This window comes from Panthera onca, chromosome X, assembly GCF_046562875.1.
Source record: "Panthera onca isolate mPanOnc1 chromosome X, mPanOnc1 haplotype 2, whole genome shotgun sequence".
NCBI classification, from domain to species: Eukaryota; Metazoa; Chordata; class Mammalia; order Carnivora; family Felidae; genus Panthera; species Panthera onca.
The window spans coordinates 114,651,313-114,664,837 of record NC_138357.1 but is presented as its reverse complement, the minus strand read 5'-3'; the positions used below and the strand labels follow the sequence as shown (position 1 = coordinate 114,664,837).

At 46.9% G+C, this 13,525-nt stretch overlaps 1 protein-coding gene across 8 annotated transcripts in view; it reads right to left on the bottom strand.

Moving 5' to 3' along the window:
• Positions 1-13,525, bottom strand: part of PHKA2 (phosphorylase kinase regulatory subunit alpha 2) — a 70,733-nt gene that overhangs the window by 36,396 nt on the left and 20,812 nt on the right. For 7 of the 8 annotated variants that reach the window (XR_014136715.1, XM_081792675.1, XM_081792674.1 and 4 more), the window contains exons 3-8: positions 11,413-11,571; positions 8,327-8,374; positions 7,003-7,171; positions 4,904-4,986; positions 2,556-2,636; positions 896-994 (exon numbers count right to left, since the gene is read on the bottom strand). Coding sequence is in view for 7 of the 8 variants with exons in the window: in XM_081792675.1 (XP_081648801.1) it covers positions 896-994; positions 2,556-2,636; positions 4,904-4,986; positions 7,003-7,171; positions 8,327-8,374; positions 11,413-11,571 (639 nt within the window). In the remaining variant the exon portion in view is untranslated. Of the gene's footprint in view, positions 1-895; positions 995-2,555; positions 2,637-4,903; positions 4,987-5,084; positions 5,278-7,002; positions 7,172-8,326; positions 8,375-11,412; positions 11,572-13,525 lie in introns of those variants that run through there. The other variant, XM_081792676.1, reaches the window with a different exon arrangement.

The window sequence follows — 13,525 nt, the reverse complement described above, 5'->3', positions numbered from 1 at the left end:
GCAAACTGACCTCCAAGCCCAGTTCAGTAACTAGTCGCTCACTCCTAGGCTCTCTGCCTGCAAACACGGCCCTCCCCCCAGAAGCTCTCTGCGTACAAGCTGATACTTCCACGACCCTGGCGCGGTACCTGGCCTAGAGCTGGCCCTCACTAAGTAAGAGTTTGCTGCCTGACCAGCAATCGGTGACCTACTGCCTACTCAATGGAGTCCCCTAATCTGCAACGAATCGCTCCTTTCTCTGACCTGTATTTCATGCAGTTTCTACTAATTTTGCCATTTCTCCCATCTCACCTCTCCTCCACTATCCGTCCCGCCCCTCCCCAGCCCTCCCCAAGTGAACTAATGCTTGCTAGTCACCCATTTTGGTGGCATCACGAAATAAACTTGAGAGAAAACCACCTGTATGCTCAAAAACCGAAAAAGATGTTGCCTCCAGCAAAAGAAGGTTGCTGTGATTGCTGACTCCGCAGATACACCTCGTGATCATCGTGTCTTGTGTTTACCCAGTACTTTTTAGCTCATCGAGTGCTCTGACAAACTAAGTTCATTTACTCTGATCCTTACAACCGCCTTGTGTGACGGGAGAGGAAGGTGCCAGCACGCCCGTTTTATGGATGAGGGGACTGAAGCTCAAGGAAGCCAAGTACCACCGAGCGAGAAATGTGAGGAATGCGGGCTGCCCGGCTGGCTCAGTCGGTAGAGCCTACGACTCTTGATCTTGGGACTACTACGTTCGAGCCCCATGTTGGAAGCAGATTACTTAAAATCTTCAAAAAACAAAACAAAACAAAAGCGAAAAAGAAAGAAAGGTGAGGAACGTGACGTGGAGCCCAGTCTTCCATTCCATCAGCCTCCTTCCGTCCTGTCTGGACTGTGAGAGGCTTGGAGCTGTTACCTGGCAGTGTTCGACATCATCAGGCAGCACGTGGATCACTGACTTGCGTCCTCCATGGGCTCCAAAGAGGTCCAGTTCGTCAATTGCCTCAAGGGCTGCCTACAAGCACAGGTGTGAACCAGATTTTCTTTCTAGTAAACGGACACTTTCACAGCCACTACTCCTTTACCATTAAGCAATCTAGCATAAATGCCTTCCCCAAGGTGAGGAAACATATCAGTAAAATTCAGCTAAAGTGTCCTGGAGACAGGTCCTGTCCTTATTTTCAGTGAAATCACAACTTTCCTGGATGTTGCCACTCTTTGTAGAAACAAGAAAAAAAGCAGACTAACGTTCCCCCAAATGAAGTTAGTATTTCTCCCAAAGTGTGAGATATCAATGAGTTTATAACATTGTGTGGCGGGGGCGGGGCGGGCACTAAATTCAGACAGCTTTTCTTTCACCTATTTGTGTTAATTTTAACATTAGCAATCTGCCACTTAAGGAAGTTAATTCTTTTAGTATTAAGCTTTCTGTCAGTTGACTGTAACAGAACATATTTATTGTTTTGAAAATTCTAGCTCTGGAGTCTTTATTCTATCCAAAAATATACTTCAGTCTTGAGCAAGAGGGAGGCACATTAAATGTCTAGGGCAAGAGATATAAACCGGTGACTGGCAGACTGAATCTGCCCCACAGGTGTGTTCTGTTTGGCCTGATGAAGTTTCATTTTATTATTTTTTAATGTTTTATTTATTTTTGAGAGACAGAGACAGCAGTGGGAGAGGGCAGAGAGAGAGGGAGACACAGAATCTGAAGCAGGCTCCAGGCTCTGATCTGTCAGCACAGAGCCCGATGCGGGGCTCGAACTCATGAGCAGTGAGATCATGACCTGAGCCGAAGTCAGACACCCAACCGACCGAGCCGCCCAGGCACCCCAAGGCCTGAAGTAGTTTTAAAAATGATTTTGAGGGGCGCCTGGGCGGCTCGGTCGGTTAAGCGTCCGATTTTGGCTCAGGTCATGATCTCACACTCCATGAGTTCGAGCCCCGTGTCGGGCTCTGGGCTGACAGCTCAGTGCCTGGAGCCTGCTTCAGATTCTGTGTCTCCCCTTCTCTCTGCCCCTCCCCTGCTCATGCTCTGTCTCTCTCTGTCTCAAAAATAAAGACATTTAAAAAAAATTAAAAAATAAATAAAAATGATTTTGAACTGGAATACTTTTAGAGAAAGTTTCCAGTGCCTCCAATACCCCTCAATACTTTTCTATCTGGCCAGCTTCATTTGTTTATGTTACTTGCCAGACCTGAGCCCACAGGCTTTGGAACTTTTGAGCCCTGCCCTACAAAGCAGTCATATTCTTCAGCTCTCTTTATGACCCAGAAAAGGAGACTGGACATCATACATCCAGATGCTTGGACAACAACAAGAGCTTAGACCTGTGGGTGATAATAATGAGGAAGCAGGACACTTATTTTCGGGCACAGGCACACTTCAGTGTAGGAATCCTACATTCTTTACCTATAATCTCAGCTGTCCGGGGTACCTGTGCCACTTGAATTTCATACTTGTGGCTGACTTGAAAAATATGCTCATTAGATTAAATCCATCCCCCTAAAGATGAGAACCAAATCAAAGCAGTAAAAATGCACAGCAGGAAGAACAAACAGGTCAAGACCATCACCTTGGCCATTCCTACAGAGCTTGCGTTCAATTCCGGAATGCCCTGATTAGTCTTATCTCCGCGCTCCCACATTCCATAATCCTGAGGAAGAAAAAGGTAGTCATCAGAGCAGGAAAAAGAGGTATATGAGAAGTGCTAGGGAAACATAATTCCTTTATGTTACCACAGGCACAATGGCACACGAATATCCATTCTCAAAGGTGACAGGATTCGTGGCTGTGCTTGTCCTTAATTTCACTTCATTTGACCTCTGTGTAGAATTTAACTCAAGTGGAACAAAAATGCATGCAAAAACACTCTCAATTTTCTTATTCCTAAAAGTTATCAATTTGTAAGAAATTCCTGATTTGTAGAGAACATGTTTTATTTCTCTTCAAATGAAATGCTGCCCCTCTATTTAGCTAATCCCTTTGAACTTAAATTGTAAGATAGAATAAAGAAACTTTAACAGATGCATTATAGCTAGTTGAAGCCAACCAAACCACTTAAAATAATTTAATACCAATTTCTAGCGTTACCTCTTGGGAAAAAGTGCTAAGCAAGGAACAAAAGCCAAAATCAAGTGAGGTACAGAATACTGAACTTGCCCTATCTTTTAAACCAGATTAATAAGAACTGGGTCAGAACATGCCATCCACACAGAGGCTGTGATCCACGCATACCTTTTATAATTCGTATTTTCACTTAGGTGAGGCAAGCGCTGGATACGGTTCTGAAATAACGCTACACGCGCTACTGAAAAATGACAACCCAACGAGAACAGGACCAGTGCCAGAATTGCAGCGTTTATTGTTTGATCTGCAAAGACGAACATTTCCAAAATGTGCACACCAGAGCGGCTTTCGCCTAGGTCCTGCTGGCACACCTTGTAGCTCAGCCCCAGGACTCCTTCCTCCGTAGTCCTCATATCTGGGCCTTTGCGCATTCCACGCCATTCTCACTCCAACCCCAGAGCCAAGTGACTCATCCTCAGCAACTGCTTTGATCAGCTCACCCCCCTGTGGAGGACTCTAAAATGACAAACCATTTATTCCCCAGGGGCTCCCGGTCAAATGTCTCTCTCTGGCTGGCCACACACCTCTGTTATCTGGCCCCCGCCCCTTGCACGCCCACAAGCAGACTCAGTTTTCCGGTTTTCCGCTTGTCTCCAATACTCTGCTCTCAGGCTGTCTCCTCCTTCCCCCTGAGCCCCCTCTCCCCAAGGACCGCTCCCACATTCAGAGCTCATTCCCACCCATGACTGCACATGCTCTTCCCGCACCGTTCTGCTCACCTAAACCCTACTCACCCTCCAAGGTCTACCTCAAGTCCCACCCTTCCCACAAGGACTTTTCTGGTTTCTTTAGACCTGGGCACTGCCGCCATTTGGAGCCGGATCCTGCCGTGTTTGGGTGCTGCCCGTGCGAGGTGGGATGTTCAGCAGAATCCCTCGCCTCCGCTCACTAGGGGCCAGTAGCTCCCTCCACCGTGTGACAAGCAAAACTGTTACCAGATGTTGCCCAACGTCCCCCGGGAGGGGAAGATTGCCCCTCGTTGAGAATCGCCTCTTTAGACCCGGGGTAGCCCTTGGACCAAGCCTCGTTTGCCATGTATTTTTGTAAACAAGGTCTGTCTGGGACACAGCCATGCTCACGTGTTGTCTAGGGCTGCCTTCCTACGACAATGGCACACTTGAGTAGAAGCAACAGGGACCGTAGGGGCTGAAAAGTTGAAAATATTTACTGTCTGGCCCTTTACAAAAAATGTTTGCCGACCCTTGCTCTAGACCGTAGTGGCGTTTTGGGTTTTTTTTTTTTTTTTTTTTTTTTTTTGAAAACAAACTCTACCCTTTCTTTACTTCCCTTACGCTCAGCTTTGCAAAGGTTCCTTGTTTTCTAAGAAGTGCGCAAGGTGCCGCCTTCCATATCAGACAGAAGCCTGGAGGAACTGGGTGGGGTTTATACAGTGTACACCCACCGGCAACGGCCAGGGCCCACATCTGGCTCTGGGCCCTCGCCTGTCGGCTGCGTGGGGGGATCCCCACGCACAGCAGTTCCTACCCACACGCCAACGCGGCCGCCCATCACCCTGGGTCAGGCCGGCCCGGTACAGGCCACAGGACACGTTTTGGTCTTATTTCAGATCGGAACAATGGGTTCGAGCAGAGCACGTGGTGCATTCCAAAAACATCAACTCCCCAGCTGCGTTCCAGGTCGAAAACGTGCACTCTGTGCACAGAGGTGACAGTCACAGAGCTCTAACCTCGCTAACCTTCTGATCAGCCCCAAACAGTCTGGCCCTCCAAGAATGGTAGGAGTTTTATTCTTCTTAACTGGACACCTGAAAACATTACCGGGGTTGATACTTACAGCGACTTTATATGCAGCTTCTATGTAAAAAACAAGATTCTGTACGAAGGCCACCTCGTCAAGGGTGAAAATAATACGTAAACCTAGTAAAGAAAAACAGTAAAGTTACGGACTTACGTTGTGAAGAGAGAGCTGCCAATTACCAACTACAAATACCACACTAGGAAAGAAATCCTTGTACCCCCATTTTCAGTTTTCTTACGAGCGCATCAAAAATTAAGTCTGAAGCATGGGGTGCCTGAGGAGCTCAGTCAGTTGAACATGTGACTTCGGCTCAGGTCATAATCTAACAGTTGATGAGTTTGAGCCCCACACTGGGCCTGCTGCCGTCACCCTGTCAGCATGGAGCCTGCTTCAGACCCTCCGTCCTCCTCTCTCTCTGTCCCTCTCCCACTCATGCCCGCTCTCAAAAAATAAATAAAACATTAAAAAAAAAACTTTTTTTTAATTCAGTCTGAAGTAAATTGGAACGGTTAATGCCTAATCTCTGAAAGAAAAAGGAAGGGAGGAGTGTGTGCCTACAGGTAGTAAAAATGGGAAGAGAAGGTGTGGGGCCTTCTGGTAGTGCTGGATTTGTGCAAAGAAGTTTCCAACAAACCATGAATTTTAGCCCGGAGCAACCAGACACCATTCTTACCCTTGAGTGAGCCAAAGGGTGGGTACATTTCCCCAGTGGCAGACGAGAGAGTAGAGCCCCCAGCGTCAGGAGACAACCCTTAACCTCGTGGAAAGGCGAGCTCCCCGGACCTCCCTAGGGGGCTGCACTGAAGCAGGCGGTGACCAACAGGGCTGGATTTTTGCTTGGGTCCTTTAACGTTTAGTTGATCATGGCAAATACACATACTTTTCAAGTATGAATTCTTGAAGCTGGTAGAGGTATGGTGAGATATGAACTCTCGCATCAATGGGGGGAGTTTGACTAGTAAACTGTTCTGAAAACAACTTGGTAATATATGTAAGTAGCCTCTGAATGACACCCAACAGAAGGAAGCAAACGGAGAAGGGGTCAAAGTTGGTATTGCAACATTAGTCACAATAGGGGGAAAAGAATAAAGGAATGGTTTGATTATAACATATCCACTGATAAAGTCACTAAAATTATGTTTATCGAGAGCTTGTAAGATCATGGGGAAAATGCTCAAGTTACAATGCTGTATAATAAAGATTATTAGCCATGCAAACGATAAGACCTTAAATAGAAAAAAAAACTTGGAGGACACACATTCAAATGAAAATGGACAGTGGAATTTTTTCTTTGTATTTTGTTAAATTTTCCAAACTATTTACAGGTTCATATTAATTTTCACAACCAAGAAGTATTTTTTATAAATGCCTGGTGTATTCACAAGCTGTAACAATATCATTTGTGGATTTCTGCTAACTTTGAGTTTCACACCTGCAGTCCGAACTACACGGGAAGCCTCTAACTCCGAAGGTCAGTTTACCGCCGGTGACGAGAACTTGGCGACACAGCAGCTGACTGACCTAAGCCCCGGGGGCCACAGCGGCAGGCTCTGGCCCGGGAGGGACCCTCTGGTTACAGACGAGCTGCAGCCTGAAGCTCAGGAAGCCAACGGCTCGGGCTGAGGGGCAATGCTCACGGTCGGGGACTTCGGGCCCACTCCCAGCATGGGTACTATGGACCGACCGACCACTCCGGGCACATAGCCGAGCTCTAGAAATGACACCGTTTGGGTATAATTCAGGTAGATGAGGGTGTGTCTAGAAGGGGGTGAGCCGGGCAGTGAGAGGAAAAGGTGAAGGGGCCAGGCCTGCTAATACTAGAGAAGAAAATCCTAAGAGGGGGTTTGACGCTGTCTGCAGATATTCAGACTGTCAGAAGTAGATCTGATCTCGGCTGCTCCAGTAAACAGCGGCAGCGAGGAAGCTTTGGGATCAACAGCCCTTTGTCCTACCAGTCCTCAGAAGGTTGGCTACGAGCATGTCACAGAGTCAGTGCACGTAACGTTATCAAGAGCATGCTTTTTCTTTACAGAAATAACTTATTTTGAATTCTAATCAATGCCTGTCCCTCCCCACCCCCTTCTCCCTGTACGATGTCACTCCCCGTACAATGGGCTCGAACGACCCTGGCTCACCGGAGGCCGTCATCTGGGCCAGGAACAGGAGGAAGAGGGAGGTGGCATCCACCTGGAGGTGGCCCCACTGGTCGTCACCCACCACGGTGCTGCAGGTGGCGGTGTTGTACTTGGCGTGCAGGCTGTCCTTGGTACTCTGAGTGTGCTTGAACTTCTCCACTTTATGTACCTGAGGGAGGAAGCAAGCCGGCTCCACACAGTAAAGGGGCTGACGGCGGGCGGAGGCCATACCCAAAGTCCATCTCTTAGTTCTGGACCTCTTAGCAGCTACCTCTGGGAGCCAGAGGGACGGAAGGCAGCACATGATCCCTAGTGAGCACCACACAGAGGGGCTGTGTGGGGGACTCTTCCCGTCCGCACCAGAAGGGGCCCGGCCCAGTGGGATTTTAACAAGCTCTGCAGGGCGACGGGTCAAGCCGAAGGGTTTCTTTGTCTGCATATGCCCGGCATGAGCTGTGACACACGGGAGGCACTCAGTAAGAGCGAGAGGGAACCAAGAGGCCCCGTTTAAACTTCAACTTCTTGTTTCCTTATGTCCAAAGGAAAGGGCAACTAGGTCTTCGAAGACTAACCGGGCATATGCTGATGAAGGGCGGGGACAGTATCATTCATCTCGGAATGTGTGCAGATCCCAGCAGGATGTTCTGCACACAGTACAAGCTCAATGAATTGTTTTATTTACTCCTCGCTGAAAATACCAGTAAACAGTGATGTCAAGTTTTAAAAACGCAAGCATTTCAACTCAAATGAAAGGAAACCCTTTTATAAACTCAACAAAATAAACAGTGCTACATGGCTGTCCGGGAGTGGCTTTAAAAAACAACGATATCTGGGGCGCCTGAGCAGCTCAGTCGGTTAAGTGTCCGACTCTTGATTCTGGCTCAGGTCATGATCTCATGGTTCATGGGATCGAGCCCCATGTGAGCTCTGCACTGACAGCGCAGAACCTGCTTAGGATTCTCTCTCTCCTTCTTTCTCTCTCTCTCTCTGCCCCTTCCCTGCCCGTGCTCTCTCTCTCTCTCTCAAAATAAATAAGTCAACATTGAAAATAAATAACTAACAATGGTCTCTGCCCCATTTAAAAAAAGGGCACGTTCTCCTTTTACACAAGTAACTCTTCAAAAGAGATTCTGAGTAACGGGGTCCTTTGAGTCTGGGTCCTTATTGAAGATAATTGAAAAGGACAAGGAACGTAAAATATTTCCTATTTCTCTTCCACTTGAGAAGAAAAGCTCAAGACGCTTTAGGGATGTTAGCTGTCACCACGTAAGTGATAAATACCCACTGAGATGACCTGAAGACACATTTGCCATTTTCTGCCTACCTGTCTCATCATGCACTGGAGAAGACCCCGCATCAGTTTCACCACGTTCTGCGGAAATAAAGCGGGATGAGTGACGAGGCCAGCTTCCCTGCTCCATGAAAACCACCTCCTTACCACGTGGTCGGTAACCAGGGCTGCCTGGAGACCTCCCTGAGAAGGCACATCCTGAGCATACCCACGTCTTCCGATTGTTGCGATTACCTCCAATCCATCACAAACAAAGAAAATCGGGATGCAGCGACTTATCTCAAATAAAGGGGTTGGACCACGTGGCACCTCCAGTTCTGAAATCCACTGGTGTTTTAGCGAGACAATTTTTATAAGCCTAGTACCCTGATGTTTAATTCTGATGTCACAATTCTTAGCAATTCATTTTTGTCACGCTAAAGACGAATCAAGTCCACCATCCTGCCCCAAAGTAATGACACTTTGCCAAAAGAGCCATTTGTGACACCACCACTGGACTATTGAGTAAAGTTCTTACAAAATGCAAGTAGCCGCCAAGGTTACTCAATAATACGTATCGCAACCAACTATTGTAATTATTATTATAAATAATAACAATAGTACGATGATAACCAGACATTCTGCCCAGGAGCTGTACAAAACACTTTACCTGGGTTCTGTGTAATTCTCGCAAACAACCTTACGAGGTGAGTGTCATTATTACCCCACTTTATAGATGAGGAACCTGAGGCTGAGAAAGATGAGGCGACATTGCTAAAGTCACGCAGCTGGCAGGCGTTTGAGCTCTTAGTCAATACGTTATGTTGCCTCCCACTTCCTTCACAATTCAGGCCCATCGAAAGACTGCTCTTAATAGGTCCTATGAGAAACACCATAAAATGAATTCACAAGTGGCTACAGAATGGGACGGTTTGTAGGTCGAAGTAGACTGGCTGGAAGAAGCTCCCACCCAGGACCACGAGCATCTCCTGTCTTGCAGAACGTACGTTTGCCGAGGAGGAATGTGGTAAAGGCCGTGAAAGTTAATTACCAGAGAAAAGTCTGGAGTGAATTATCCTTCAGATCCTTCTGCCTCTAAAATCCTAGGATTCTAGAATACGATTTCACTTTAGGTCATAAACTCTTTTGAGGCAGAAAATGTTACCTCACGATAAGGTTATAACTAACATTGCTATAATTAACATTTCCTACTGTGTACAGCGTGACCGTTTGTCAACTGACTTCCCCTCAAGTAAAGAAAACTTATTTTCCATTATGAAGAGGCACAGTGGTTCCCAACTGGGTGGCCATTCCCATCCTCCAGGGGTGAGGGAACATCTGGAAATGTGGGGCCAGGAGCATTTTTACCGTCACCAAGGTAAAGATGGGGACTACCGGCCTTTAGTGCATAGGGACCAAGGAGCCTAAGTGTCCTGCCACGCGTGGGCTAGTCTCACACAATGAACGACTGTGCTTCCCAAGCTCCAAGCGCAATAGCATCCCTGCTTCGTATCACGGGAAGATCCCATGTTATCTTCCATAATCAAGGGAAACGTCTCTCTTCAGTTGTCAACCACACTCATCAAAACAACGTGCCCTATTCATGCCTTGCTATCGTCCGTCACAGAGCAGCAAATCCAGTCAACTCTAGCCTGCGTCAGAAAATGCTTACAGAGGGGGCGCCTGGGTGGCTCGGTCGGTTAGGCGTCCGACTTCGGCTTGGGTCACGATCTCGCCTTTCATGAGTCCGAGCCCCGCGTCGGGCTCTGCGCTGACGGCTCGGAGCCCGCTTCAGATCCTCTGTCTCCCTCTCTCTTTGCCCCTCCCTTGCTCACACCCTGTCTCGCAAAAATGAATAAACATTAAAAAAAAAAAATTAAGAAGAAAAGAAAACGCTTACAGAGGAGAGGTACACGGTGTGTGTGCGTGCGTGCACGTGTGTGTGTAGACGGGCAGGCTTTACTTTGACTTCGTCTCAAGGGAGGGTGGGAAGTTTGATGAACATCCACATTAAATTATTACGCTGCTAAGAACGGCTCACTTATGTGCTAACTATCCAACTTCTTGGGGGAGCACCCAGTGCTTTTGCTATAAGCATCTTTTAAAACTACCTCTTGCTCTACCTCCAAGGCTTGGTGACTATATCGCCTTACGCTCAGCAACATCCAGTCAAATCCAAACCGTCCTTCCCTTGCTCCCACAGACAGGTTTCCTCTCTTAAGTTTCCCTACTGTCGTCAAGGCTGCCCACAACTCCTGCCCACTTCGGTTGCCATCACAAGCACTGATCGGGCTGTAAGAACCCTCCCCGGGTCTGACAATCGGCTGGCTGGGAGGGCCAAGGAGGAACGTACGAATCAAAGATGAATCCAAAAGGTTCTCCTGCTAAGAGAACTATAATTTTCTATGTCAACGCTTTCTGCTTCAACACCGTCACTCCAAATACTCTGAAAATACCTCCCGTGCTCAAGGGCAGAATATTTTCTTAACGTACTCAAGGATGGCAAACCTTTGCTTCGGCGGGTACGTCAGTTTCTGATCTGAGAAATCAGTAAGAGGATTTCATAGTGCTGTGATGGTAACGTAGGCATGAATACTGGACAACACCAATGTGACTCAAAATTAAAAGGTAACTATAAATTAATAAGACCGCTTTGGAAGGGCTCAAACTAGAAAGGAATTTCTAAGGGAAATTCCGAAAATGTTTCAAGCAGCAGCAATACCGTTTGGAGAAATACCCTTTCAACATGACTACTACAGAGCATACACTCCGGAACGTATATTTCTGGTGTATTCTTTGAAAACAGTCATTATATGAGTGTATAATGGCACTGTGTATGTAAGTATATGTAAAATGGACAGAGCATGTGAGAGAGACATGTAGCTGGTTAGAAATGTGGACGCTTTCTTTTCCTGTTCAGAATAGTATGATTTTTATTGTTTTTAAGGAAGACAAAAAATCTCAAAGAGAAAGACCAATGAGAGGTGGAGGCTACCTAAGCACCCCCCTAAAATATTCTATAGCAGGAATGGACGGGGCGCGTACACCGAACTGTTCTACACAAACAGCTACCTCCTTGGAGGCTTTTCAGTTCAGGGGAAAGGGGCTGAGCAGCCAACGTGGCTGCCACTCGGCATTACCTGCTCCAGCTCGTAGGCTTTGGCCTTGTCCTCGTCGCGGTCGGCATTCTTGCGGTAGGCCATGCCCAGGCCCCACACGGCCAGAATGCTGTAGATGTTATCCCGCACCCAGGCGTCCTTCTGTTCGTGACTGGCTGACAGCAGCCCTGTGACCGGATTCTGTTAGACAAGAGACACAAAATGACTCAGCGCCACCTTCACCCAACTCCTGGCAAACGGACGCCTGCCCTGAGGGGCACGCCGAGGGCCGGGATGAGGAGTAGAAATCGGAGTTCTGGTCCTTCCTTGCTCTGCCACCAACAGCATGGTCTTGCGAGAGAAGTGACGTCACTCCTCTGTGGTTCCCTCATCTATATAATAGAAATATTAGTCTAGAAAGTCTCTAGGGAACCTTCTAACGCTGAAGTTCTTGTGCTTTCAAACCAGATCATACCGTTGAGACAAACAAAACGACCGACCAATAGAAAAAGCCCACGAGAGTCTTACAAATCTGCGCACCACAGTCTTCAGGTCTTCTCCTGCCTGTATGCTTCCACACCAGCTGGGGACACATTGAACCTGGAGCGAGAGACCCAGATGCGGGGCCCCACTCCACCAGTCCAGCTCTGTATGCCAGGGGAAGCCTCCTACCCTATCCGGGCCTCCAAGGCCTTGTCTGTAATCCAGACATTTCACATGCCCAAAAAGGACACACTAAGCAACAGGACATCGGAGGTCCTATTTAGCTATGATATTTAAAATTTGTTTTTATGTTTTTTTTGAGAGGGCCAGAGCGCGAGCGGGGGTGGGGCAGAGAGGGAGGGAGACTCAGAATCCGAAGCGGGCTCCGGGCTCCGAGCCGTCAGCACAGAGCCCGACGCGGGGCTCGAACCCACGCGCCGTGAGATCGTGACCCGAGCCGAAGCCGGACGCTTAACCGACTGAGCCACCCAGGCGCCCCTAGCTATGATATTTAAAAGGGCAGCCGAGTCACTAAAAAGCCAGATCTTCACACACACAAAAGTACACACAATATTCTTAACAGCATTAGTCACAATAACTCAAAAGTGGAGACAACAGATGCCCATCAACTGATGAATGAACAAAATGTAGTCTATACAATGAAATATCATTCGGCAATAAAAAGGAATGAAGAAGCATTCGTATATGCTACAGCATGGGTGAACCTGGCAAACATAATGCTAAGTAAAAAAAAAAAAAAGCTGGTCACAAAGGACCACATACTCTCTCATTCCATTTACATGAAACGTCCAGAATAGGTTAACCTGTAGAGATAGAAAGATTAGTGGTTGTCTAGGGCGGGGGTGGGGGGCGGGTAGAAGGAAATGGGGTGTGAGTGACTGTTAACAGGTCACTTTCTGGAGCCGATCAAATTGTTCCAAAATTGATCACGGTGATGATGCACGACTCTGTAAATATACTGAAAACCATTACACTGTTTACTTTAAACAGATGAAATGTACGGTAAGTAAATTATATCCCAATAAAGCTATTATTTTTTTTAAAAGCCAGTGCTAATAACTCTGTGCCTAGAAATAAAATGGATAAGATAGAAAAAGAGTGACATAAAGATCAAGCTTTGTTGACCTGTCCTGAAAATATGTAAAGAAATATGTATCTGATAAAATACGTCCAATAAAATACAGAGCCCTGCCAGCTTAAAAAAAATTACTCAAAAGAGAACTAAATTATTTACAAGGAGGCTCACGAAAAAACTGTTGGGTACTTTCAAAGTGATAGTGCCACGGTTATTAGATAAAAGAAAACACTGGCATAGCTCCAAACGGTCCCACATGAGGAATTGAATAGTGGACTTTCTCCTTTAACTAATCTATGCCCTCTTCAAAAGCATCTAAAACTCAACTGAAACCGCCCACAGGGGCAACAGAGTTTTGTATTTTGACACAGCTCCATGGCCAACAATTGTACATCAATCATTTTAAAGAACTGAAGTCTAGAAATGGCTGGGTGAAGGTGTGAGTCTTAGTCCAACATCGGACAACTGGGGTTTTTAAAAAAAAATCCAACAATGTATAACATAAGCAACTTTAACTGTTCTGAGGCCAGTTGGCTAATCCCAGGACGGGAATCATCAGGAGATCCAGAGAAAGAA